Raw genomic sequence first — 22,185 nt, 5'->3', positions numbered from 1 at the left:
ACTACCAGTACTCCCTTAGATGCTTCTCAGAATGTGGCAGACAATGAATAAATGGCAACTTACCAGGGCCACCATGAAGGAAGGAGCCAAGGTGGGAATACAGAAATAGGAACCACTGGTCGGCCTGGGGAGTCAAAGAAGGCTTTGCTAGTGGCGGATGTGGTATTATTTCAGGCTTGAAGGATGAAGAGTTTGCCTTAACGAGGAGGGGGGAGGAACATTCCATGCAGAGGAACCAGTGTGAGCAAGGGCACGAGGATGTAAAATTACTGCTTACTGTTGGAGCAAGCGACAAGAGATACGCCTTTGGGACCAGGCCTCATATCATGTATTTCCCAGGGGGTGAGGGTGGGTGGCCTCCCAGAGGGACCGAGACATGGAATCATGATGAATGCAAGAAGGAAAAAAAGCCTGAGGTTGGCATTATAATTAATAGGTTCATCCTATTAGGCTTCATGTAGATTCACTCTCATGGAGAGACACAGTGCGATTAACCATCTCGGAAAATCCATTTCCAAAAGCATCAAGAGATATCTAGGGCCCAGGTACCAATCTCCCCAGGTTTGGGCCGTCAGAAAGGAGCACGGTTATCAGCCACCGGGCAGGTCAAGTGCTCCGGGTGTCTCTTGGCACAGAGTACAGCCTCGTGGCTCTGTGCCACAGGACACGGTCCCTCTCCTCCCGGGCCAGGTAGCGAGCCTCCCTGCCTGTACCCTGCCCCCAAATGAAATAGCCCGGCTGGAGCGGGCTGCCAGAGAAGAAGGGGGCTGCTGCAAGTAGCTGACTCAAGCGCCACCAGGTTGCTGCCCCGTGCACCACCCGGGGAGGCCCCGGGCTCCAGTGTTTGCCCCTGCTCTCAAACCATTTCCTGCTCAGATTTGGGAATTTTCAGGCCTGGAGGGAAAGTCCCTCGAGAGGAGTATTAGAAAGAGAGAGAGACAGAGACAGAGAGCGAGAGAGCGAGCACCGGATCTGCCTAAAGAGCGCGGAAGAAAAGAAAAGGAAAGGCTCGGTCCGGAGCGGGAGCGCGGGAGGGCGGGAGTCAGTGGAGCCCGCGTGCTCTGCTGAGGGCTCCGGAGCTGAGCACAGAAAACAGGGCGACTGGGAGGACCACGGGGAAGACCGGCCCCGGGGGCGGGGGAGGGGAGACGGATGAGTGGGGGCTCTGGAGTGTGTCTGTGTCTGGGTTCTGTGGCAGTGCGCGCGCGCGCGTGCGCGCGTGTCTGTGTGTGTGTGTCTCTGTGTGTGTGTGTGTGTGTGTGTGTGTGTGTGTGTTTGGCGCCTATCCAAGGTGATTTCCCATAAACCACATGTCCCACAAGTCCGCTTAAAAGGCTGTGCCGAGGAGCTGGCCAGTGGAGCCCGGCTGGTGGAAAGTGAAAGTTGCCTGGGTGCTCTCGGCGCAGCCGCCCGCTCTCCGCACCCCCAGACGGCAGCGCGGCCCTCGGCCGGGGAGCAGACTCTGCGGCGGCCAGCGAGCGAGCTAGCGAGGGCGGCCGACGCGCCCGGCCCGGGACCCAGCTGCCCGTATGACCGCGCGGGGCGCCGCCGGGCGCTGCCCTCCCACGGTAAGCGGCGGCCGCGGGGCTGCGGGGGGCCGGCAAGGCTGAGGCGGGAGCGGGCGGCGCGGCGCGGCTCCTCGGAACCCATTACCCTGGCGCGCCGGCCGGCGACGCTCCCCCGCGGAGACCGCGGGCTCCGGTGTCCTTCCCATCTTTGCGTCGCGGCTGCTTGAGGTCCCGGGCGCGCCCCGACTGAGCCCCCTGGCGCCCTGCAGCTGCTCCCGGGGCTGCGGTACTGCCCTGGAAAGGGGACGCTGTTCACCCCATTGCACCGAGGCGCATACTGAGCCACCCGCTGTCAGGAGAGAAGGGTTAGAAGCCAAGGCTCTTTGCCAGCTCTGTGGAAGCCCCTGCCTCTCTCTCCCCTGACCGGACACCGCCAAGAGTCAGGGGCAAAGGCTGGGCGCTGAGTGTGGCGCCTTCGCAGCCGGCATCTTCCCCTCAGGGCCACGCACATGCTTCCAGACCCTGCTTGGGGGGAGTGGGCGCTTTTGGGTGGGGGAAGTTCAGGGGTCAGCCGGCTTACAGATAGCCAAGGCCTGTGCCCAGGAACCTGCTGGCAGAAGGAAGGAGTTGGGCAAGCCTCTACTTGTTCCAGGGAGCGGGCAGGAGCTACTGGGGACTTGGGTGGCTGGATCAAGTCTGTTTGGCAGGGGATGGGACTCCTGAGCTTTCTGGGACTAGTTCTGAACCTTTTCACTGCAAAATCTGGTTCAGTCAGCTGGGGGGATCCTGGTCTTAGAGGGGGCAGAGGAAGGTGGAAAGAGGGTTTGGTGGCACAGAACCCTGGGTGTGCTAAGGGCTGCTCAGGGCTGCATGGGGGAATGTCTGGACCCAACTGCAGGCACTAGCTGGGGCATCTTCTAGAAAGTGCAGGGTGGCACTGTCAATGATCGATAAGGTGGTCTCTGGGTGGGTTTGCTTCTGGGGAGCCCTAGAGGAGAATGGGAAGAGAAACCTGGCTGGGAGAGAAGCAGACATATTTGGAGGGGAATGGAAAGGAGTTGCAGGTGGGGTTGAGATGGAAGAGGAAGAGCACATCCATCCCCAGAGGGAGGAAGAGCCCCGCTGAGAGAGAGGAGGCAAGGCCGGGAGGGGACATCGTGGAGGGGGAGCTGATAGGCAACAAGACAAAGGTAAGGGCTGGAGGGAGACCATGAAGAAGGCTAAGGTGGAGAGAGCAGGGGGCTGGTTTTAGACGGGAGCAGCCAGAGGTCCGGTCCCGCTGAGGTCCCTCCAGGGCCCTTGTTGACAAGGAGGAAGGGACAGGTGATGCTGGTCAGTGGGGCTGAGAGATGTCTGGGCCTGCCGCAAAGGGAAAAGGTGCCTTCGTGGCTCTGCCAGAGGCGGAGGCCTGAAGGTGGGAGGAAGAATGGAGGGGGAGAAGAGCCTGCCCGGCCACATTTGAGCTGAACCAGAGTGTTAACCCTTGGGTGCCCATCTGGCTCATCCTCTGAGGCAAAACTGGGACCCCAGGGGCAGGGGTGGGGGTCCTTTTGGGCCACCTTCAAAGTCAGCTTCCCACGTGGTGGCCACAGTATTCCCACACCAGTGCCTGAAACAGCTCTGAAAGCCAGGAGGCATCAAGATCTTGAAGTGCCTGTGGCAAGGTTGTCTTCCTGAGTATCTCTTTTCCCACGGGCTCTTTCCTCCATATCGTGCAAAACCGGGGGCTCAGAACCTCAGTGGCAGCCAGTCTGGGACGGAGACACACCTTCTGCATGGCCCCATTTCCAGTGGGTCCTGAACTGAAGGTTTCGGAAGGCTACCTCTTCAACTGCCCAACAGAGCCTGAAGTACCCCCATGGCTGTCCTCCCTCTTCTCTACTCTCCCTCCCCCAGATCAGGCCAGGACCCCCAGCCTTTACTGAATGGCATTGGGCCGTCCCGGGCCTCTGCCCTCCAGACCTCCCCTTTCCTCTCTCTGCCATCAACTTCTCCCCCATTCTCAAGGCCTCACTGAGGCCTCCCCTCTGTGCACCCTCCCTGGTAGCCCAGCCAGGGCCTCTCCTCTCTGGTAGGAGCTAACAAGCTTTTGGACTTGTAGTTATATGTAAATCAGCATGTCGTTGTTGTAGGCTGTTTCATAGCCTCCTTGTTTTTCCAATGTGCTGTTTATTTGCAGTATTTGTCTCATCATCTGGGTTTCTGAGGCAGAGCCCAGAACCCAGGAAAGTGCCAGCTCTCTCCCCACCCTGAGAGCATTTCCCTGAATCTGGGGACATCAGCTGCCAGGAGGCAACCTTGAGCTGGGGGGAAGAAGGCTCAAGAATCCCGCTGCCTCTGGCTGGAGAAGGGGAGATCTGGGCCAGGGAGAGGGTTGAGGGGACCTCGGAGAGGAGGAGGGAGAGAGGAAGGAAGGGGGAATGATGGAGTATCAGGCGCTAGTCCCATCACTCTGAGGGTGAGCAGCTCCCAGGCCAGGTGGGCGCAAAAGGAGGGAGAGATCTCAGAACACTTCCTGGTCATATCAGAGCTGGCTGGCTGGATATAGAGCCTGATGGGGTTCCAAGGGGCAGGGATGGCCTAGAGCTGGCAGGGCTGCCTCTGGTTAAGCAGTTGGGCTCCTTTGGACACACACACACACACACACACACACACACAGAGCTCCAAAAGGTCTCCAGCATGGGATAAGTTCCCAGTGAAACTGAGTTTGGGGCCCCGGTTTTACCATTAGCAAAGCCAGACCTGTGTGGAATCAGGTGGGAGGAAGGGCTGGGCCCAGGGGAAATGTCTCCAACTTGAAGTCTGGAGTGGGTGCATGAAAGTGAACCTGAGAAGAGTGGGCAACCCACAAGTTCTCTAGTTTGTGTTTGATGTTGCAGGGACACAGCAATGAGCAGGTGCCAGTCCTGCACTAGAGGATTTGCCCGTGTAATTGAAATTTGGGCAGGTAGGAACACTTCTCAGGTCCTCATGAAAAGTTCAGTGCATTGTCAGGCTTGGCCTGGGTGAATCTGGGCAGGCTTCTTGGAGGAGGTGACGTGTGGGTAGCTGTCAAGGGAGCGCAAGACTGCGCATGCCAGTTAGGAAATCCTGAGAAAGTGGATTTGGGGAACACTGCATCCTGCAGCTTTGTAGTCTGGAGCACTGTGGGTATGAGGTCCTTGTTTTTTCCTTCCTGGCAGGGCATGGGGGTTCCTAGGGAGATGGAAAGCTGGGAGTAATGATGCACTGTCTATTATAGACATGGCTGACACCCCTGCTTCTGCTGTTCTGTCTCCTGGTGAGAGGGAGTATTACCGAGGAGGCGTCGGAGCACTGTAGTCACATGATTGGGAATGGACACCTGCAATTCCTCCAGCAGCTGGTGAGTATGCGGCCGTGCCTATCTACCTTCTCCCCTCTGGGAAAACTGAGGCAGGAGCCAGGGAACAGGGTCCAAGGCAAGGGCTGCAGGCAGAGAAGCACAGCTGTGCAGGCCGTGATTCATGGCTCCACTGATGCTCTCCTCATTGACCTTCTCAGTGTCAGGGCCTCTGACCCACACCCAACCCTGAAGCCCTCCATGATTCTGCCTGCAGGTAGTGGAGTGGGTGGGCTTCCAGCTTTTGCCCGAGTTGATGATTGCCTGGAAGGTCACCCCTGGATTCAGAAGGGGTTGGTGAGGCCTGATCTCCCTCAGTGAGAGGAAGCATCTCCAGGGAGCCAGCCCTGACTGCCTGCTGTGTGCAGGTGTGGGCCCGGACTCCCGGGCTCCCAGACATGCCACTAGCCTGCCATCAGGGCCACAGCCAGATCTGGTGGGAGGGGAAGCTCCTGCCTCACTCCCAGCCCTCCACCTTCCCTTTCCTGGCTCTGGACTGAGGCCTAGGACTGGGAAGTACTGCACACCCAGGCCGTCATGAAGGAGCCTGTGCCTTATTCTAATTGGGCTGGCAGAGAGGTTCCCAATTCCAAATGTGGTTCAGCCAGGCAGAATCAGGTTACCATCATGGCCGCTGTCCTGCTCAGAAGAGAATCTACTATCACTTGGGCCAGCCAGGCAGGGTGGAGTACCACTTGCTGAGGCCGGCTCCGGCTCCGGGGCCCTGAGCTTGGGGCCTGTAGGCTGGGTCTGCTCCCTTTCTTACCTCTACACTTTCCCTCTTGCATGTAGCTACTGCAGCTGTCCCAGCTGGGCCAAGAGCCACAGCATTCTCTGAGGCTTAGAATGCTCTGGGGGCCAAGGAGGGCTTTCAGGACATCTAGCCCCAACCCCTATAGATCCCAAATCCCCAGAGCTTGTCTAGCCTATGCTTGAATTCCTGCCACTATAGGGAGCTCACTACCTGTCATGGAAGATTAGGCCCTAGATCCTCTTAGAGAGTTTTCCTTATAACTAATGGCTGTTTGCTAGATTTGATGGAGTGGGAGGTAGAAGGAGGAGACTTCTTGTTCTTCTATAGCCCAGCCTGGGCCTGTGGGAGGCCCAAGTCTTTCCCCTTGGCTCTGTCTTTCCCAGCATAGTCGATGGGGAGGTAGAGGAGGATCAAAACTCCAGTTCTCATTCTTAGGCCAGCTCAGCTGAGCTGCAGACACCCAGCCACCACCGGCCTACTCTCTCTTGCAGATTGATAGTCAGATGGAGACTTCCTGCCAGATTGCCTTTGAGTTTGTAGACCAGGAGCAGTTGGTGAGTTATGGTTATTTACAAGGCCCATGTGCCGACCCTCTGTGTGCTTCCCAAGGTGGGTATATGTAGGAGCTTGAAGGGAGGAGAAATCCCGTAACTGGGTAGGGGGAGGGTGGGAGGATCGCTGGTGCTCCATCCTGGGGTGCTAGGGTCCAGGGCTGAACAAGGTCCAGGCCTCAAGCCCCCTACAGCCTCCCTTCTCCTGGCCCTGGCACCTGTCAAGGTCTTCAATGTGCCAGGCACTTTCTCATTTAATCCTGACAATTATGTGACATGCTGATCTTGGTTATTGTCCTCAGGGAGGTTAAGGGAGCACAGCTACTGAGTGGTGGAGGCCTGATCTGAACCCAGGCAGGCTGGCTCTAAGGGCCTGAGGCAAACCAATATGACTTCTGGGTCACATGCTTTCCTTAAGGATGTCATTTCCATCCAATAGACAGAGCAGGAGCCAGGGAGTCGGTCCAGCCCTTTCCCTCTTCCTCCTACCCCACACCCAGCCAGCCACCAAGGGCTGCTCATTCGGCCTCCCAGCAGCTCTGGGTTCTGCCCCAGCCTCACCCAATCAGTTGCTTGGACAGTTTCCACAGTCTCCTAAGAGGCCTTGCTGCTTCTAATGCACTCATCACCCCACCAGTAGGGGGAGCTCTTGGAACTCCAACCTATTATCTTCATTTCTCGCTCCCTAACCTGGCAGGGCCCCCTCACTCTAAGAGAAAGCCCAGGTTGGTCAGCTTGGGGTTTACACGGCACAGTCCCACCCACTGCCCTGGTCGCCTGCCTCCTCTGGCCTCCGGGCCTTTGCACAAGCTCTTCCTGTACCTGTGAGGCCTTTCCAACTGCTCCCACCCCATCCCTTGGGCCACATCCGCTCATCTTTGTGCCTCACACAAAATCACTGTGATGTGCCCAGAAGTTGCTCCCATCTCTGAGCTTCCGCTCACCTGACCCATACACACATCTGTCAGAACTGGAGACCACATCAGGGCCCAAAGAATCACCTTAGTATTTCACTCCCTCCTTCACACCTCAACAAGCATAGCAAGTTTCTTCTGCTAGGAATCAATGGGACTAGGTCCTAGGAATACAGAGCCAAAGCAGAATCTCTGTTGAAGCAACTACCATCTCTCAGGGAGACAAAACACTAAGGTTATTCTTTGGGCCCTCAGATGGTCTTTAGTTCTCCTGTGGCCTGGAGGATTAGAAGGAGCCACCTGGTAACGGACTTGTGAAAGCAAGCCAAAAGAGAGACAGAGACACGGAGCATTCCCCCAGAACCCACCCTACGCATGTGCACCCATTCTGATTAAAGTTTCATCTTCCAGAAATCCGAGGCTATCTCTGATCAGAAGCCCATGCATGTCTTTCCCTCTACCCCAGTTCCTAGCAGTTCCAGATCCCAGACACAGCATGAAAGAGCAGCTCGGGTCAGCGCCCCCCTTCGGACTGGAGTGGCATGGCCCTCCCTCAAGGGCAGGCCCCCTCAGGGCCAGGGGTAGGGTAGACTGCAGCCCTCGTTCAGCCAGGGATGAGGGCACCCGCCACAGAGCCTGGTGGGTTCCCAGACCACATCAGCCAGACCATAAACTCCAGGTTCTCGTTTTCCAGAAAGATCCTGTGTGCTACCTTAAGAAGGCATTTTTCCTGATGCAAGACATCATGGAGGACACCATGCGCTTCAAAGACAATACTCCCAATGCCTACGTCATTGTGAAGCTCCAGGAACTCTCTCTGAGGCTTAAGAGCTGCTTCACCAAAGACTATGAAGAGCAGGGCAAGGTAGGAGTGTTCTGGAGCCGGGAGCTTGGAGTGAGAGCAGAGGGCAGCTTTGGTGGTCCCACGCCTGCCCAGATACACAGAGGGTGTTCCCATGTCTCCCCTACTCTCCCCCAACCCTCGGTCATTGCTCACTCACGCTCTCATTCATGGATTCACCCCACACACCTCTGCTAAGGACTTGCCAGGTGGGAGACACAGTGCTAGGCCTTGATGATGTCATCAGTGTTATCACGAGCAAGAACAGCATGGTTCACACCCTCGTGGGAGGCTGACAACCATTAAACAATGACAAATAAATAGCATTATGAAGCTTGAGGACCATTCATTCATTCAACAAATAGTCACTGCGTGCCTGTTGCATGCCATTTACTGGTCCGGACACTAGGAAACAGCTGGGATCAAACCAGACAAAAACCTTCACATGCAGGGAGCTTACGTCTGGGGGAAGGGATGAGACCGTTAACAAAACATATGAGTAAAATATGGGGGCTGTAGGGTGGCAATGACCAGGCAAGGGAAGGCCTGAAGGAGGCGAGGGAGGGAGCCGTGAAGGGAGCCTCCTTGCGGCTCCGAGAGACAAAGGGCACTCTCATTTAAAAAGGGAGGTGGTGAGGAAGCAGGGAAGAAGAAGGTTTCTGAGTAAGAGAATATTCATTTGAGGTCCAAAGAGCAGTAAGAGTTAGGAGGCAGTGAGGCTGGTCAGAACATTCCAGAACAGAGAAGGCTACACACCAAACCCTGAGGTCGGCTACACACACATTCAGGAGCCCAACCGGTGGTCACCAGAGCCAAGGCATGGAAGAGACAGAGAGAGGGGAGGAGGTGGAAGCCAGCGGGGGCGCACCGGGGGGCCTTATAGACATGGGATGTTGTCTGAAGTGTGAGGGGCACCCTGGTGAACAGGAAGTGACCGAAAGGAACTGTGAGGCGGGTTTGGTAGCCCTGCAGAGAGGGGACTGCAGGGGGCAGGAATGGAGGCCGGGAGGCCAACAGGGGGCACAAGTTGGACTGGAGATCCTAGAGGCTTGGACTAGGGAGCTGTGGAACTCGTGAAATGGGGAAAATCAGTAGGTGGAGCAGACTCGGGGGAAGAGCAGGAGCTCAGATTGGGGAACACAACCCCGAGATGCTTGTGAAACAGCCGAGCAGAAATGTGGAGCAGACAGCTGGGGCTTGAGTTGGGCTGCCAAGATGCTCATGAAAGAGGGGGCAGCAAGGATGTCATGCAGGAGGCCAGGAGATGGTAGGACAGGGCCCCGGAACCCCAGCCCTCAGAAGCCAGGTAGGCACAGCACCCGATGAGGAGACTGGGAAGGAGCAGCCTGAGGGGTGGGAGGAAAATGAGGGGACTGATTTCACTGGATCCATGGAGAAGGGGGTCTCAAGATGGAATGAGTTGTCACCTTTATCAAATGGGGTTGAAAAGTCCAAGCAAGACCAGGGTAGGAGAGCGTCTGATGGGTCTAGGAGTGTGCAGCTGCCACTGGAGGTGGGTACCAATGGGTGAACACAGAGGAAATAGAGGTTGCCCTGTAGAGGAGCTCAGCTCCACAAGGGCCCAGAAAAAGGGAGAGGTTGCCAGAGGGATGTGGGGTTGCAGGAGGAACCCTTTGTCCCAAGAGGTATTGAAGCCAGGGTGTTCCACCATTAAAGTTCATACGTATCCCTTGGAGAGCTTGCTTAAATTCCAGATTCCCGGGATGCACCCCTAGAAAGTCTGATACATTGGGTCCGTGGGCGGGCCTGGGAACCTGCATTTTCACCAGCCACCCACCCTGCACATGGCCTAGATCCAGTGTGGAAGCAGTGGTGGCGGGGAAGCCTTGAGGAAGGAGGGAGCCTTTGAGGCTAGAGGAGCCGGTGTACTGAGGGGAAGGCTGGTGCGGGGATCAGAGCCCCTGAGGAGATAAGGCGTAGTGTCTGTGTCATAAGTGGGCAGCCGGACCTTCTGTCGGATGGCTGCTGTCTTCTCTATGAAGACTGAGGTGAGGTACGAAGGAGACGGAGGTTTACGTAGAAGGGCGAGAGAGCGCCAGTGTCCCTCTTTCTTACCACAGCCCTGGTGGGGAGGCTGGAAAGGATGATGGTTCTGACTTTAGAGAGGAGGAAAAGAGCAAAAACGCGATAGTCCGCTCCGCCAGTGAGTGGAGGAGCTGAGCGACGGTCTTCTCATGCCTGTGTTCATTCATTCATCCCTTGGGTCACCATCCCCCCAGGACCTACTGTACACAGGCCGTGGGCATTTAGAGATGGCGCTGAGGACCTCAGAGCCTAGTTAAGCTTACCGTTCTCCCCTGTGCACCTGGGGGTAAGGGAAAACTCAGTATTTGGAACTCATCGGCAAGTAGGCCACCGATGAACCCATGGGCCTGTGTGGCATCATCTGGGGTGAGAGGAGAGGTGAATCCAGGACAGCCTTGAGGAATGCCGGAATTTATAAATCAGCTGGAGGATGGGAGCCTGGTAAGGAGACTGAGGAGCAGCTCAAGAGGTGGGAAGAAAGCCAGAAGTGTGTGAAGCGAGCTCCAGTGGGTGTGGGGAACCCGGCTCTTACAAGCAGAATAGAAAAGAACAGCTCAGCAGACAGGACTACAGGTAGCTTCAGCCCTCCTTCCAAGGCATACCAGTGCCGAAGAAGGACCCAAGTCCTCATGGCCTGCTCCACACCACAGCAGGATGACCCTTCTAAAACTTAAGTCTGATCGTGCCACCACCCACCTCCCTGCAACCCCTCGGATGTTTTGTCTTTGCTCTACGGATCGAGTTAACGGTTTCCAACATGGCCAACCAGGGCCTGCAGGAACTGGCCCTTGCTGACCTCTCTCAGTTGCATCTCTTGTTGTACCTTCTTCCTAGATGGCCTTCCTGTATCCACTCCAGCCATCTTTCAGTCTTTGAGCATTTCAGGCTCTTTCCTGCCTCAGGACCTTTGCACAGTTTGTTCTCAGCACGTGGACAGCTTTCTCCAACCCTGCCTCCTTTCCTGGGTGACTCTTGCTCCTCTTTTCATTGGTTCCATGGGAAATTCTCCTGAGCCCTCATTTAGTTCCACTTGTTGTAATATTCTCACATCATTCCGCACTTCTCCATGTGACTCACTGCACTTGTAACAGTGCATATAAGGCAAATGCCTTGCTGGACTCAGTGTCCAACTCAACCACCAACCATGTCTCTGGTGTTCATTGCTTGATTCCCAGGTAATTGTCACATGCCTGGCACACAGATATGTGTTAAATAGATCTGCAAATAAATGACGTATCTCAAGTTCTCAGGACTGATTCCACCACAGGCTAGGGGCAAGGGGAAGGAGAAAAAGAGAAAAAGGAGACAGATGTGAGAAAGGCCAGGGGAGTCTGGCAAACAAGCAAGAGACATAGAGCAATGCTCATCCTCACCAAAGGGGTCCCTGCTCTCTTTCCAGGCCTGTGTCAGAACTTTCTATGAGACACCCCTGCAGTTGCTGGAAAAGATCAAGAATGTCTTTAATGAAACCAAGACTTTCCTGAAAAAGGACTGGAACATTTTCAGCAAGAACTGCAACGACAGCTTTTCTAAGTGCTCCATCCAAGGTCAGCACTGAAAAGGCCAGTGAGTGCAGGACAAGGGGAGGAGGGAGGGCAACAGAGCAGGGATTGGGAGGTGAGACATGGGGCCCGAGGGAGGCTGGAGGGAGGCCAGAGGGAGGCTGGAGGGACCCTGGGGAGGCAGCCTGGCTGCTACTCGTGCTCCTGTGTGTGTGCAGATGTGCTTTCCTTGTGTACATATGTGGCTTCCTGTGCCTCTGGGTGGGCCTGGGCACATGTCTTTTCCGACATGTGTGTGCATGCACACCAACTATGTCTGCATGTGGAAGCATTGAGAAGGATCATGCTGGTGGCTGTAAGATTAGGGCAGGGGAAAGGGGCCCCCCTCGGAGAACACTGCAGGCCTGGAGGCTTTCCCTGCCAGCTCTGCAGGCTGGCTGAACATACAGGGGGTTCCGTGGAGAGACCGAGGCTCCATCTGGGACCCAGGGCCTTGCGCCAGGAGCCCTGCTGTGAACCACCAGGATACCCTGGCTCCAGAAGTCCCCAGGACGCCTTAAGTGTCCCCTCAATGGAAAAGGCTGGATTTGAAGTCTGAGCATCGTTCAGAAGCTCCCAGTGCAGGCCCAGCTGCACACATGCGTACCCTGCGTGTCCTCGTCTCTGCGTCCCATGTCACTTGTGTCCTCCTACATTCAACCTTGCTCCTTGAGGCAGGGCCTGAGTCCCCGCGACCTGCCAGTGGCCAAGTCCAGTCTCGTTACTTCAATCCCAAGGCCTCAAGTACTGGCTGTGTTCCAGCCCCAGCTAGTTCTCGCCCATGGCTTTGGCTGTGTGGCCCCTGGCTGTGCACGAAACTGCCTCGCTGCTTTCCAAGCGACACTGTCTATGGGACTTGGGGGTGACTTGGGTTAGTCCTGGAGGCCGTTGCTCCACTTCCTGGCTAGCTGCTGCTTAACCCTGGCTTGGCACCTAGCCGGCTGGAACTTCAGGAAAGGGTATTCCTTTGTCTTCCCTGCCCTCGGCCCCCGATCTGTGTCTACACACCCACTCTTTGTTCTCTGCCTGTGAGACCCCGCAATCTGTACCTTCACTGCCTGAGGCCTGTGTCCTGAGCTCTGGCACCAGTACTGTCCTCTCCTCCGCCCCAGCGCTGAATTAGGGGGTGAGGGACTGCCCCTGGACCCATATCCCCCTCTCGACCCCCTCCCCCACCTGGGAAAGCTGTGCTGGAGGCTGGTGACTCTATCTCCTCCCCGTCTTTCTCTCTCCCTCTCTCTGTGGTTCTTTCAGATGTGGTGACCAAGCCTGATTGCAACTGCCTGTACCCCAAAGCCACCCCTAGCAGTGACCTGGCCTCTGTCTCCCCTCAGCAGCCCCCTGCCCCCTCCATGGCCCCTATGGCTGGCTTGACCCGGGCTGACTCTGAGGGGACAGAGGGCAGCTCCCTCTTGCCCAGTGAGCAGCCCCTTCGCACAGTGGACCTGGACCCAGGAAGCGCCAAGCAGCGACCACCCAGGAGCACCTGCCAGAGCTTTGAATCTCCGGAGCCCCCAGGTGTGGGGGCCAGCTCCATTGGAGAGTCACCTCAGCCCCAGCCTTCTGTCGGGGCCCCCGACCTGGGGATGGAGGACACTCTTAACTCTGCGTTGGGCACCAACTGGACCGTGGAAGAGGCCTCTGGAGAGGCTAGTGAGGGTCCCGTACCCCAAGGGGCAGAGCTTTCTTCCACCAGGCTGGAAGGAGGCAGCTTCCAGGCCGAGACGACCGCCAGGCCCAGTGACCTCTTGTCAACATCTTTTCCCCTGTCCTACTCAGCCAGGGGACAGCAGCCAGAGGACATGACTGGCATTCCCCTGCCCACGGTGGGACCTGCAAGATCCGCTGGCCAGGCCCAGAGTCACACACCTGAGAAGACAGACCGTCCGTCTGACCCGCCCAGAGACCACCAGGAGCCAAGCTCTGCCAGGACCCCGTCACGGCCGCCACGAGGCCTCAGCAATCCCTCGGCCCTCTCTGCACACCCAAAGCTTTCCAGAAGGCACTCTTGGGGCCATGTGCTGCCCCTCGGGGAGTTGGAGGGCAGAAGGAGCACCAGGGATCGAAGGAGCCCCACAGAGCTGGAAGGAAGACAAGCAAGTGAGGGGGCAGCCAGGGCCCCCGCCCCTTATAACTCCATTCCTTTGACTGACACAGGCCATGAGAGGCAGAAGGAGAGACACTCTGACCCTCAGCTCCCCCGGTTTACCTTCCACCTGCTGGTGCCCAGCATCATCCTGGTCCTGCTGGCCGTCGGTGGCCTCCTATTCTACAGGCGGAGATGGCGGGTAAGGAGAGGCCCCAAGAGGGGAGGACAGCTTATGGGGGGAGGGGCACACTCTGCGGGGAGGAGCAGGTCAGAGGATTATTGGGCCCTGCTGGATTCCTCCGGCACCAAGACGGGGGCCCAACCGAACACAGAAGATAAGAGGTTGAAATGGAAGGTTTCTTTAAAAATGCGAGAAACCCAAGCTTATAAAGTCAACGGGAAGGGACGGGGAGAGAATATTCTTGGGCCAAGAATGGGAAGAGAACCAACATGGCCAAGCAAAGTGCTATGAGGGTAGGGTGTTCGCTGGAAGTTCTGTGGAGCCTGGGCCCAGGGAGCCCCCGGGATTGGAAGCAGCCAGCCTGGGGAGAAGAGAGGGTGAGACCTAGAAGGGAGGCCTCAGAAATCTCTCCTGGCCTGTGGCTCATCCCCACATCTGGGTAGCTGGGGGCGACTTTGATAACTCACTCAGCTACTCCCCTGGGCACCCCTGCCTGGGGGTGAGGCCGCAGTTCCCACATCAGTCCCCAGCTCCTCAGTGAACCTGCTCTTTGCTGTCTGTCCCCAGAGCCATCGAGAGCCTCAGACAGTGGATTCTCCCATGGAGCGACCAGAGGGCAGGTGAGAGTTTCCACGGGGTGGGAATGCTCTGGAAGGCACGGGGGTGGGGGTGTGTGTCTTGGCATCTGTCTCCCTTCTAGACCTGGGGGAGATTTTCTTTCTCTTGCTCTGAGGAAGTGGAGCAGGATGGGAGGCGGAGAGGAGGAAGGGCGTTTCTTCTTTACCAGATAGCTGGGATTTTTCCTGATTTCTTCTTAGGGCTAGGCAGTTCTGGGTCTTCTGAATCTGAGAGGGCTGGAGCACATGTATGGGAGGGTTGGGGGACAAACGTAAGGGGTTCCCTCACTCCTCAGCCTCTGCTGAAGTCTTATACCAGCCCTATGCTCTGCCTGCAGCCCCCTGACCCAGGATGAGGACAGACAGGTAGAACTGCCCGTGTAGAGGGGTCTCTAAGGTAAGACTCTGATTTGGATCTCTTTCCACCCCTTAAAATGAGCTAGCCCCTTTCCAGTCATTCGACCTTGGGGAAACCTCCAACTCCCCCAAGGCTGGGCCACACTTAACTTCCTCCCCTCCCACTCCCTTTTCCACCCATCACCAGATCCTGCCAACTGTCTCCTTTCGGGATCCTCAGGTCTTCCCCGCTCCCTCTCCCTGCCCCCCAGTCTGAGCCAGGCACTATTACCCGTGTACTGGGTTATTATTTCTGTATTCGCTTTTTAGTCTTGCTGCCACTCTTCATTCCAGAGCAACCAAAATCTTGTGTAAAGTCTTTACCCTCCTGGGGAATTTGCACCGCTACCCACTTCAAACCCACCATTCTCAACTGGGCTCCCAGGCTCTTCCAGCAGCTAGCCCTAACTTTCACCTCTTACTGGCTTCCTATCGGCCTGTACCCTAGTTGACCCTTCTCCCCAGCCAAGATCGTTTCTATGTCCCTGCTTTAGATTCATGGATCTACAGAACCTAAGTCTTGGAAAGGCTCTTAGAGGTCATTTGGCCAGCATCCCCCACCATGGGGGTCTTCCCTTTTCACACCCGACGGGGTCAGCCAGCTGCTGGGCCCATGCTCCCAGTCCCAGGCAAGCTCCCTCTCATCTCCCAGGAGCGCTGGGAGGAGGTCTTTCCTCTAGGGAGCTTCCCTGCTCTCTTCATGATGGTTCTCCCCCCTCATGAGAGCCCTCCAGTGTCTCAAGTCTGTTATCCATTTCCCCTTAAAGAATTCTCTAAGCTGAGTGTGGCTAAGTGCCTCAAACGTTCCTTATATGTTGTGGTTTTCAGACCCCTCACCATCCTGGCGACCTTCCTTTGGACACACTTGTTTGTCAATGTCCCTCTGAAAATGGGGCCTGCAGCCCTGGACATGGTGCATCAGATGTTGTCTACCAGCTCCAAGTACAGTGGGACTGTTACCTTCCTTGATCTGGACAGTATTCTTCTATTTGCACAGATTCATATTGCGTTAGTGGGTTTTCTGCTTTGTTTTTTAATAGCTACCTCGTGCTATTGTCCTATGTTGAGCTTGTGGTCTGTTAAAACCCCAAATTCCATTTCCCATAAACCTCTGTCAAGCCAGGCCTTCTTTCCCTTACGTGGACAGATTTGTTTTTTTAACCCGGGTGTAGGAGTTTCTGTGTGTTCTTGTTGAAACCACCTCGTTGGTTTCTGCCCAGCACCTGAGCCCATGGAAATAGTTTTTAAATCCTCATTCTGTCTTCCTAGCCCTCCCAAGTGTGTCTCCTGCACACTGAGGAGTGCCTTCTGTTGTCCTCACCCACGTTGTTGATAAAGATGTGATCCTTATCTTTCCTCAGCCCTGGCTCCCCAATTCCAGGCAGCCCCCCCACCCCACCACCTCCCATTTTTCCAGACTGACTTCCCCAACCCCTGCCTGCTCCTCAGTTCCTATCCCTCAGCCCTTCTGTATTTGGTTCATATTATATCAATTTGCATTTACTTGGAAGTTGTTTTTATACATATTCAAACCTTCTTCTGTGTGCATATGTATAGTCTGCATCCCTAAGGAGGCTGTAAGCCCCTTGAGGGCACGGACTGTGTCTTCCACTTTTTTTGCCATTTTCTTCTGTCCCATGTTCTTATACAGAGAGGGCTTCTCCATACTTGTCACAAACTCAATAAATGTGGCCTGGTTGGCTTAAGGGTTGACTGACCACCTGAGCCTGGCTGGTTGTTTCTAACCAACTGGTCTTCTGGGTGACCTGTTAGCCAGCTAACTAATAGACTCTGACAGACTGACTGACCGGCTGATGAGGTGACTTTGACTGACCAACTGACTAGCTGGTAACTGCTTAACTGGCTGGTTGTTGATTGGTGAGCTGACTGGTTGATTGGCTAGCTAGCTGGCTAATAGCCTGATTTGCTGACTAACTGGCCGGCTGGCTGACCAGCTGGGGTAACCCATTTGGGCTTCTCGTTATACCACATGCCAAAAGCAAGTGAGTACCTTAGGACCTTCCCATGTGTACAGTGACAGGTCTGGGCCACTCCTCGACGTGAAAGGGACCTATCGAGCACTCAAAATCAGGAAAGTCTATTTAGAAAAGAGCGCGAAGCAACATATCTGGAACCCTGGGGTCCCCCCTCGTTGGTGGGGTAGGCTAAGATGGGTGAGCGGATCAGACGGGACACGGGCAGGGCTATGAGACTAGCCCAGACCTCCTCAAGACTGGGAAAGCAGAGGAGGGACCAAGGACCCTGGGGCCTTCATGGCCCAAGGCTACACCTCCTTCTGACTGGTTGCCAGCCTCCCCCCTTGGTCTTGACCTTCTGCCTCATCTCCTCTATACTCCTTCTCTGTTTTCCCCGCCTGCCTGTTCTCAGGCCCTGACAAGCTTTCCCCCTTTCTCCCCTCAAAATCTCACTGGGAGAGGGAACCCAGGGCAGGGGCCATATCCAGACCCCGCTTGGATCAGTAGGTCCATCCCAGGCCCCAGGAGCCACAGGAGACTCAGGGCATGTCCGTAGGGTACCTACCACTCTGACAAAGAGACAGGAAAAAACACAGGCAGAGAGATTGATAGAGGGATGCTCAGAAAGAAAACACAGACCCCAATCCTTCCACTCCAAGGAACGAGGACACAGGGGCAGTGGAGCTCACCCACTTGGTCCTGTTTCCCTCCTAGCTCCAGCAGGGGCCCAGCTGTACCCAGGGAGGCTCATGTCCATTTTATGATTCTCCCTTCTTCCCTCCCCAGAGCATGGGAATGGGCTGGGAGCCAGAAGCTGTGGCCCCATCTGCCCTCCTTGTCCAACATGGACTTTGCCAGTAGGGCCTATGGATGGTCAGGATGGGAAGCTCCACACAGGATCCAAAGTCAAACTCTTGGATAGGGTCCAGGGGATTTCTGCTCTGGGAACAAAGCGTTCCGAGGATGCTGGGCAAGGGAGTACGATGGGGGTGGCGTCGGAGGGAGCAGGGCTCCGGCTCCCATGGATGGTGCAGGGAGGCAAGTCCCTCAGCCCACTGGGAAGGAGGCTGGGTGGCTTAGGGGTTAGCATGCCAACTGGCAAAATGGGAGTTTCCTTGTTCCGGAACTGCCTCTGGTTCTTCCTCTTCGTTACCCATGACTTGCTGTTCAGAGTAACACGTGTGATGACCCTCTGTGATGAATGGTGTAGGGTATAACTCTTTGCTAGAGTTAGCTGGAATCACCCTTCGTTCCTTGGCCCAAGGCCAGTGAGATGGTCTTATCTGAAAAGGGGTCTAAGGGTCCTCTAATGCCCCTTCCCTCCCCGTTAGCCTCTGCCACTCGAGCAGTGGTCAACACCCTCCCCCAGCCTGCTTAAGCCTCTACCAGGCCCCATTACCTCCCTCTGCGGTCCCTAGTTCCCCAGGAGGAGGTAGGAGGTGAGGCCAGTCTGGCCAGAGGCTTGGATCACTGCCAGGAAAAGCGGCCTGGTCTCTTGCGGTGTCTGGGGTGGCTGGGAAGGCGAGGGAGCAGACGGATGGAAGTCTTGCCTGCAGCATGGCCATGAGCCCACAGGAACACTAAGCCTCCCCCACTCATGTCCTCAGTGACCCCTCCCTCCACTCCCACTCAGCTGACTGGTCTTTCTTTCTCTCCCCTACAGCTGGGCACATAGGATAGTCTCTCCACAGGAGAGATGTGATGGGAGTGTCCACCACCCCTCCCCCCCCAGCTGTTCTCCTGGGAATGTGACCTGCCCACCACAAGAGCTCCTGCCTGCCAGGACTAGACCAGAGCAGCGAGGCTGGGGTCCCTCTGCCCTCGACCCTCAGACTCTGGACTGACTACGAGAGGGCTGGAGGATGTCCCCCACGCTGCTAATGTTTATCATGGGCCCTGGAGGCTCCCATTCACTAGAGGAAGGCTGGGAAGCCCCGCTGAGGACCCTCTGTGCCTCAGGGACCGTGATGGGCCAGGGACCCAGATGCCCAAAGGACGTGGGAGAGCAGGATGGGCACTGAGGAATGGAAGAGCCTTGGTGCTCAGAGGACTGCCTGGTGCCAAGGGATCCCAACACCGACAAGCAGGGACTTGTCTCCGGAGAGAGAAGCATGAGCTCGGCAGGGCGGGCCAGCGTCGGCTAGATTTCCCGTCAAGATGTGCAGCCCAAAAGCCGGGAAGAGAAGGCCTCTGGGCTTGCCGGTCCGTGATGACAGCCTGGGGGGTGCCTACACCCTCCGCTTGCCCAGGTGTCTTCTGCTGGTTGCCAGGTGGAGAGGGGAGGTCAACCCTGCCCTCAGGACCTGTCTGGCTTGGCTCCAAGGCCAAGGGGAAGAGCCAGCTCCGGCGTCTGCCCCACCTTCCCTCCAGCTCCGGGAGGCTGCGCAGAGGCTCCCCTCCTGAAGGAAGCCATTGCACTGTGAATACTGAACCTGCCTGCTGAACAGCCTGCCCTGTCCATCCCTGTGAGCGAACGTCCGTCCATCCTCCCGCCCCTCCGGCCTCCTGCCAGCAGCCTGCGCCTAGTGCCCGAGCTGGCCTTGTGTGTCGACTGAGGGAGCCCCTAAGCCCCTGACCTTCTGCTGACCGAGGCTTCGACTCCCCAGGGTGGGTGGGGCAGGAGAAACGCCTGGGCCTCCAGCCGGAGCTGGTCTTCAGGCTGCATCCTTGTTGTTGTTCGCAGGTTTCTGCGTCTTGCACTTTGACATTCCCAAGAGGGAAGTGACTAGTGGAAGGGAGGACAGAGGCAGACCCCCCCACCCCCGGGGGAAGGCTGCAGGGGGCGCTCCCACTGAAACTGGGTCTTCGCAGTTATGGGTTTGCCAAGGTGGTTGGGGGAGGGGGTCTGCACCCCGACCCTGCCACCTGGTCTCCTTTCCCATACCAGGCCCTGGCCCCATCACAGCGGCAAGCCTGTGCCGACCTCACAGCATGGCACCCAGGTCCCATCCTCTTCCCACCCTCTCCTTCCCCACCCAGGTAGGCAGTGATCTCCCCAGCTGTCGCCCCTCCACTATCTCTCTGACCAAGGCAGCCGGGGTGGGAAAGAGCCCAGGCATCCACTTCCAAGTCTGCCTTGAGGGCTTCAGCTTCTTGGGCCAGCCCACGGCCACTGCTCTGAGAGCTGGCAGGAGGTGTCAGGGCCATTGATCACCCCGCCTTGGTCCCTTTGTGCTGCTGTGCCCCTCCTCTCCTGCTGTCCTGGGCCCACCAGTGAGAGATCCCGGCCTTCCTGGCCGCTGGGCAAGGGCCTATGAACTTTTCTTCCTGCCCTCAAAAGTGGGGGTCTCCTGCCCGCAACCCCTCCCCGCCCCTGCCCTGCTGCTCTCTGCTGAAGGAAGGGCAGCGGGGAACTTGCCTTGTGGGGCTCCTACTAGTCACAGACTCTATATTTGATGCCAGAAAATATGTATTTAAAAGTGAAAGGGAAAAAAAAAAAAAACCAACAAACAAACACAGAAAAAAGGCATTCCTCTCCCATCCCAAACGTATAGTATTTTAAAAGTGAAGAAAGCAAAGCCAGCCCATTGCAGAAGCTCTTTGTGGGCGTTTGGTGACACAGGTGTGGGAAGGCCCCCAGACCTCTGGGAGCCCCACCCCCGGCTACCTGCACAGGAATCCTTTCATTGAGAAAGCTGAGAGGGAACATTGGCTCACACACTGTGAGATTTTGTTTTTATACTTGGAAGTGGTGAATTATTTTATATAAAGTCATTTAAATATCTATTTAAAAAATAGGAAGCTGCTTATATATTTAATAATAAAAGAAGTGCACAAGCTGCCATGTGTGAGTCATGGAAAAGTGCTTTTGGGGCGTGGGGGGCAAAAACAGGGGTGGGCGGGCAGCAGCTGCTGGGTGAGCTCCAGCTCAGAAAACTTTTTCCAGGATACATGGGGAAAGAGGGTTCTCTCCAAGCTGCAGTCTTGTTACCAAAACCTTCTGCATCATTGCTGTCCCAAACACATTCACTGGCATATCTGTTTAATGGGAAAGTAGACAGAAACCAGCCAAACCTCAGGCCTGGCCCGTGGCCCCTGCTCTAGCCCAGCCTCGCCCAGCCTGGGAAAATGGCTGGTTGGGCTCTGTCCAAGGGCCCCAGGCCTGCAAGGACGGGGCTCCTTGACACCGACCCTGGCTGTCCCCTGCTCTCCAGGGGCAGGAGACTGCGGCCTAGCAGGGCTCAGGTGGATGAGTGTGACCTCTGCTAGGGAGTGGGTGAGGCTGGCAGAGGGAGAGTCAACAGGTCTCTTTTGAGATCCTTTGTGAAGGGTCTTAGGGCCTGATCCTCCCACTGGGCACTGTGGCCTGGAGGGGTAGACAGGTGTTGGGAAAGGCCAGGGTGACTGAAGGCCCAGCACAGCCCAGACACTTACCCTAAGTAGCCCTGTGAAACCAGGCCCTCCCTACCTGTGAGATGCAGCAGACAAGATTTTAGATCGGTAGTTCTCAACCCCTGCTCACCTGAGAGTCACTTGAGTTGTTGCCCCAAAAAGCCCCACCCTAGATCAAGAAAATCAGAATCTCACCGGGAAAGACGCAGACACCAAGCATCAGAAATTTGAAAGATATCTTAAGCGATTCAAATGTGATCCAGGGTGAGAAGCACGTAGAGGTGCACTGTCTGACATGGTGTTTATTTACTTTGAAATGAATTAAAACGAAATAAAAGTAAACATCCAGTTCTTCAGTCATGCTAGCAACATTTCAAAGGCTCACTAGCCACACGTGTGGCTACCATGTTGGAGGACACGGAAGATCTTTCAAACCATCACAGAAATCTTATTGGAGCATGCTGACTGAAAACTTTGGGTCTTTGCACTTAAGGGACCAAGGTTATAGGGCCAGGACTGGCCCTAAACAAACTTGGCCAGGGACTAAGTGTCCAGGTAATTCTGTCATCCCTCTGTGTACCTTAACCACCCCCCCCCCACCAACTACCATCCTATTCCTCATCCGTTCCCCGAAGCTTATCCCATCTTTCATGAAAAGCCCCTCAGAAAAGATTTTTGAAGAAGCTTACTCATAGTTTTTCCTCCGAAGCCCAACTTAAAAATCACCTCCTCAGAGAAGCCTTTCTGCCCTGTCATAGGCCCCGCAGGCCCACCCAAGCTTAGTGCTTTCCTCCTCTGTGCTCCCACCAACTGAGAGCTTGCAAATTTGTCTGTCCATCCCACTGGGCCATGAACTGTAGGAGGAAATGTTCTGCAACCTTCCCAGTGTATCCCAGTGCCCAAGATTACCCGGCATACAGTAAGTGTCCAATAAATGCGTGTCAAAAGGTTAATACTGAATGAGTGAACAAGGCATAACAATGCAAATTCTGACCAGAATTCTCAGATGTCCTTTTCTAGGGCCTTACTTGGTCCTAATCCGTGGAATGTATATTGAATAACTATACTCATTCATTAG

The 22,185-nt window shown here is 55.9% G+C and overlaps 1 protein-coding gene across 2 annotated transcripts; it reads left to right on the top strand.

The window, feature by feature from the left end:
* Nucleotides 1-1,265: 1,265 nt before the first annotated feature.
* Nucleotides 1,266-20,212, top strand: CSF1 (colony stimulating factor 1). 2 transcript variants are annotated; one of them, XM_032301830.1, is made up of 9 exons: nucleotides 1,266-1,568; nucleotides 4,750-4,872; nucleotides 6,115-6,177; nucleotides 7,783-7,953; nucleotides 11,375-11,522; nucleotides 13,674-13,804; nucleotides 14,354-14,406; nucleotides 14,742-14,800; nucleotides 18,439-20,212. In XM_032301830.1, exons 1-8 carry the CDS (start codon nucleotides 1,530-1,532, stop codon nucleotides 14,785-14,787), a joined length of 774 nt encoding a protein of 257 aa, XP_032157721.1. In that variant the 5' UTR covers nucleotides 1,266-1,529; the 3' UTR covers nucleotides 14,788-14,800; nucleotides 18,439-20,212. The 2 variants fall into 2 exon arrangements, with proteins under 2 accessions (XP_032157721.1, XP_032157720.1); XM_032301829.1 differs by having other exon boundaries at nucleotides 1,267-1,568; nucleotides 12,771-13,804.
* Nucleotides 20,213-22,185: the final 1,973 nt, after the last annotated feature.

Source organism: Mustela erminea, chromosome 10 (assembly GCF_009829155.1).
Source record: "Mustela erminea isolate mMusErm1 chromosome 10, mMusErm1.Pri, whole genome shotgun sequence".
NCBI lineage: Eukaryota > Metazoa > Chordata > Mammalia > Carnivora > Mustelidae > Mustela > Mustela erminea.
This window is presented reverse-complemented; position numbering and strand designations above follow the sequence as displayed.

Excerpts from the sequence above, each read along its gene's own strand:
- CSF1 (XM_032301829.1), top strand. The coding sequence starts at position 1,530 with ATGACCGCGCGGGGCGCCGCCGGGCGCTGCCCTCCCACG. Across the intron at positions 1,569-4,749 it reads CCGGGCGCTGCCCTCCCACG|ACATGGCTGACACCCCTGCT; the intron begins GTAAGCGGCGGC and ends TGTCTATTATAG. Across the intron at positions 11,523-12,770 it reads TTCTAAGTGCTCCATCCAAG|ATGTGGTGACCAAGCCTGAT; the intron begins GTCAGCACTGAA and ends TGGTTCTTTCAG.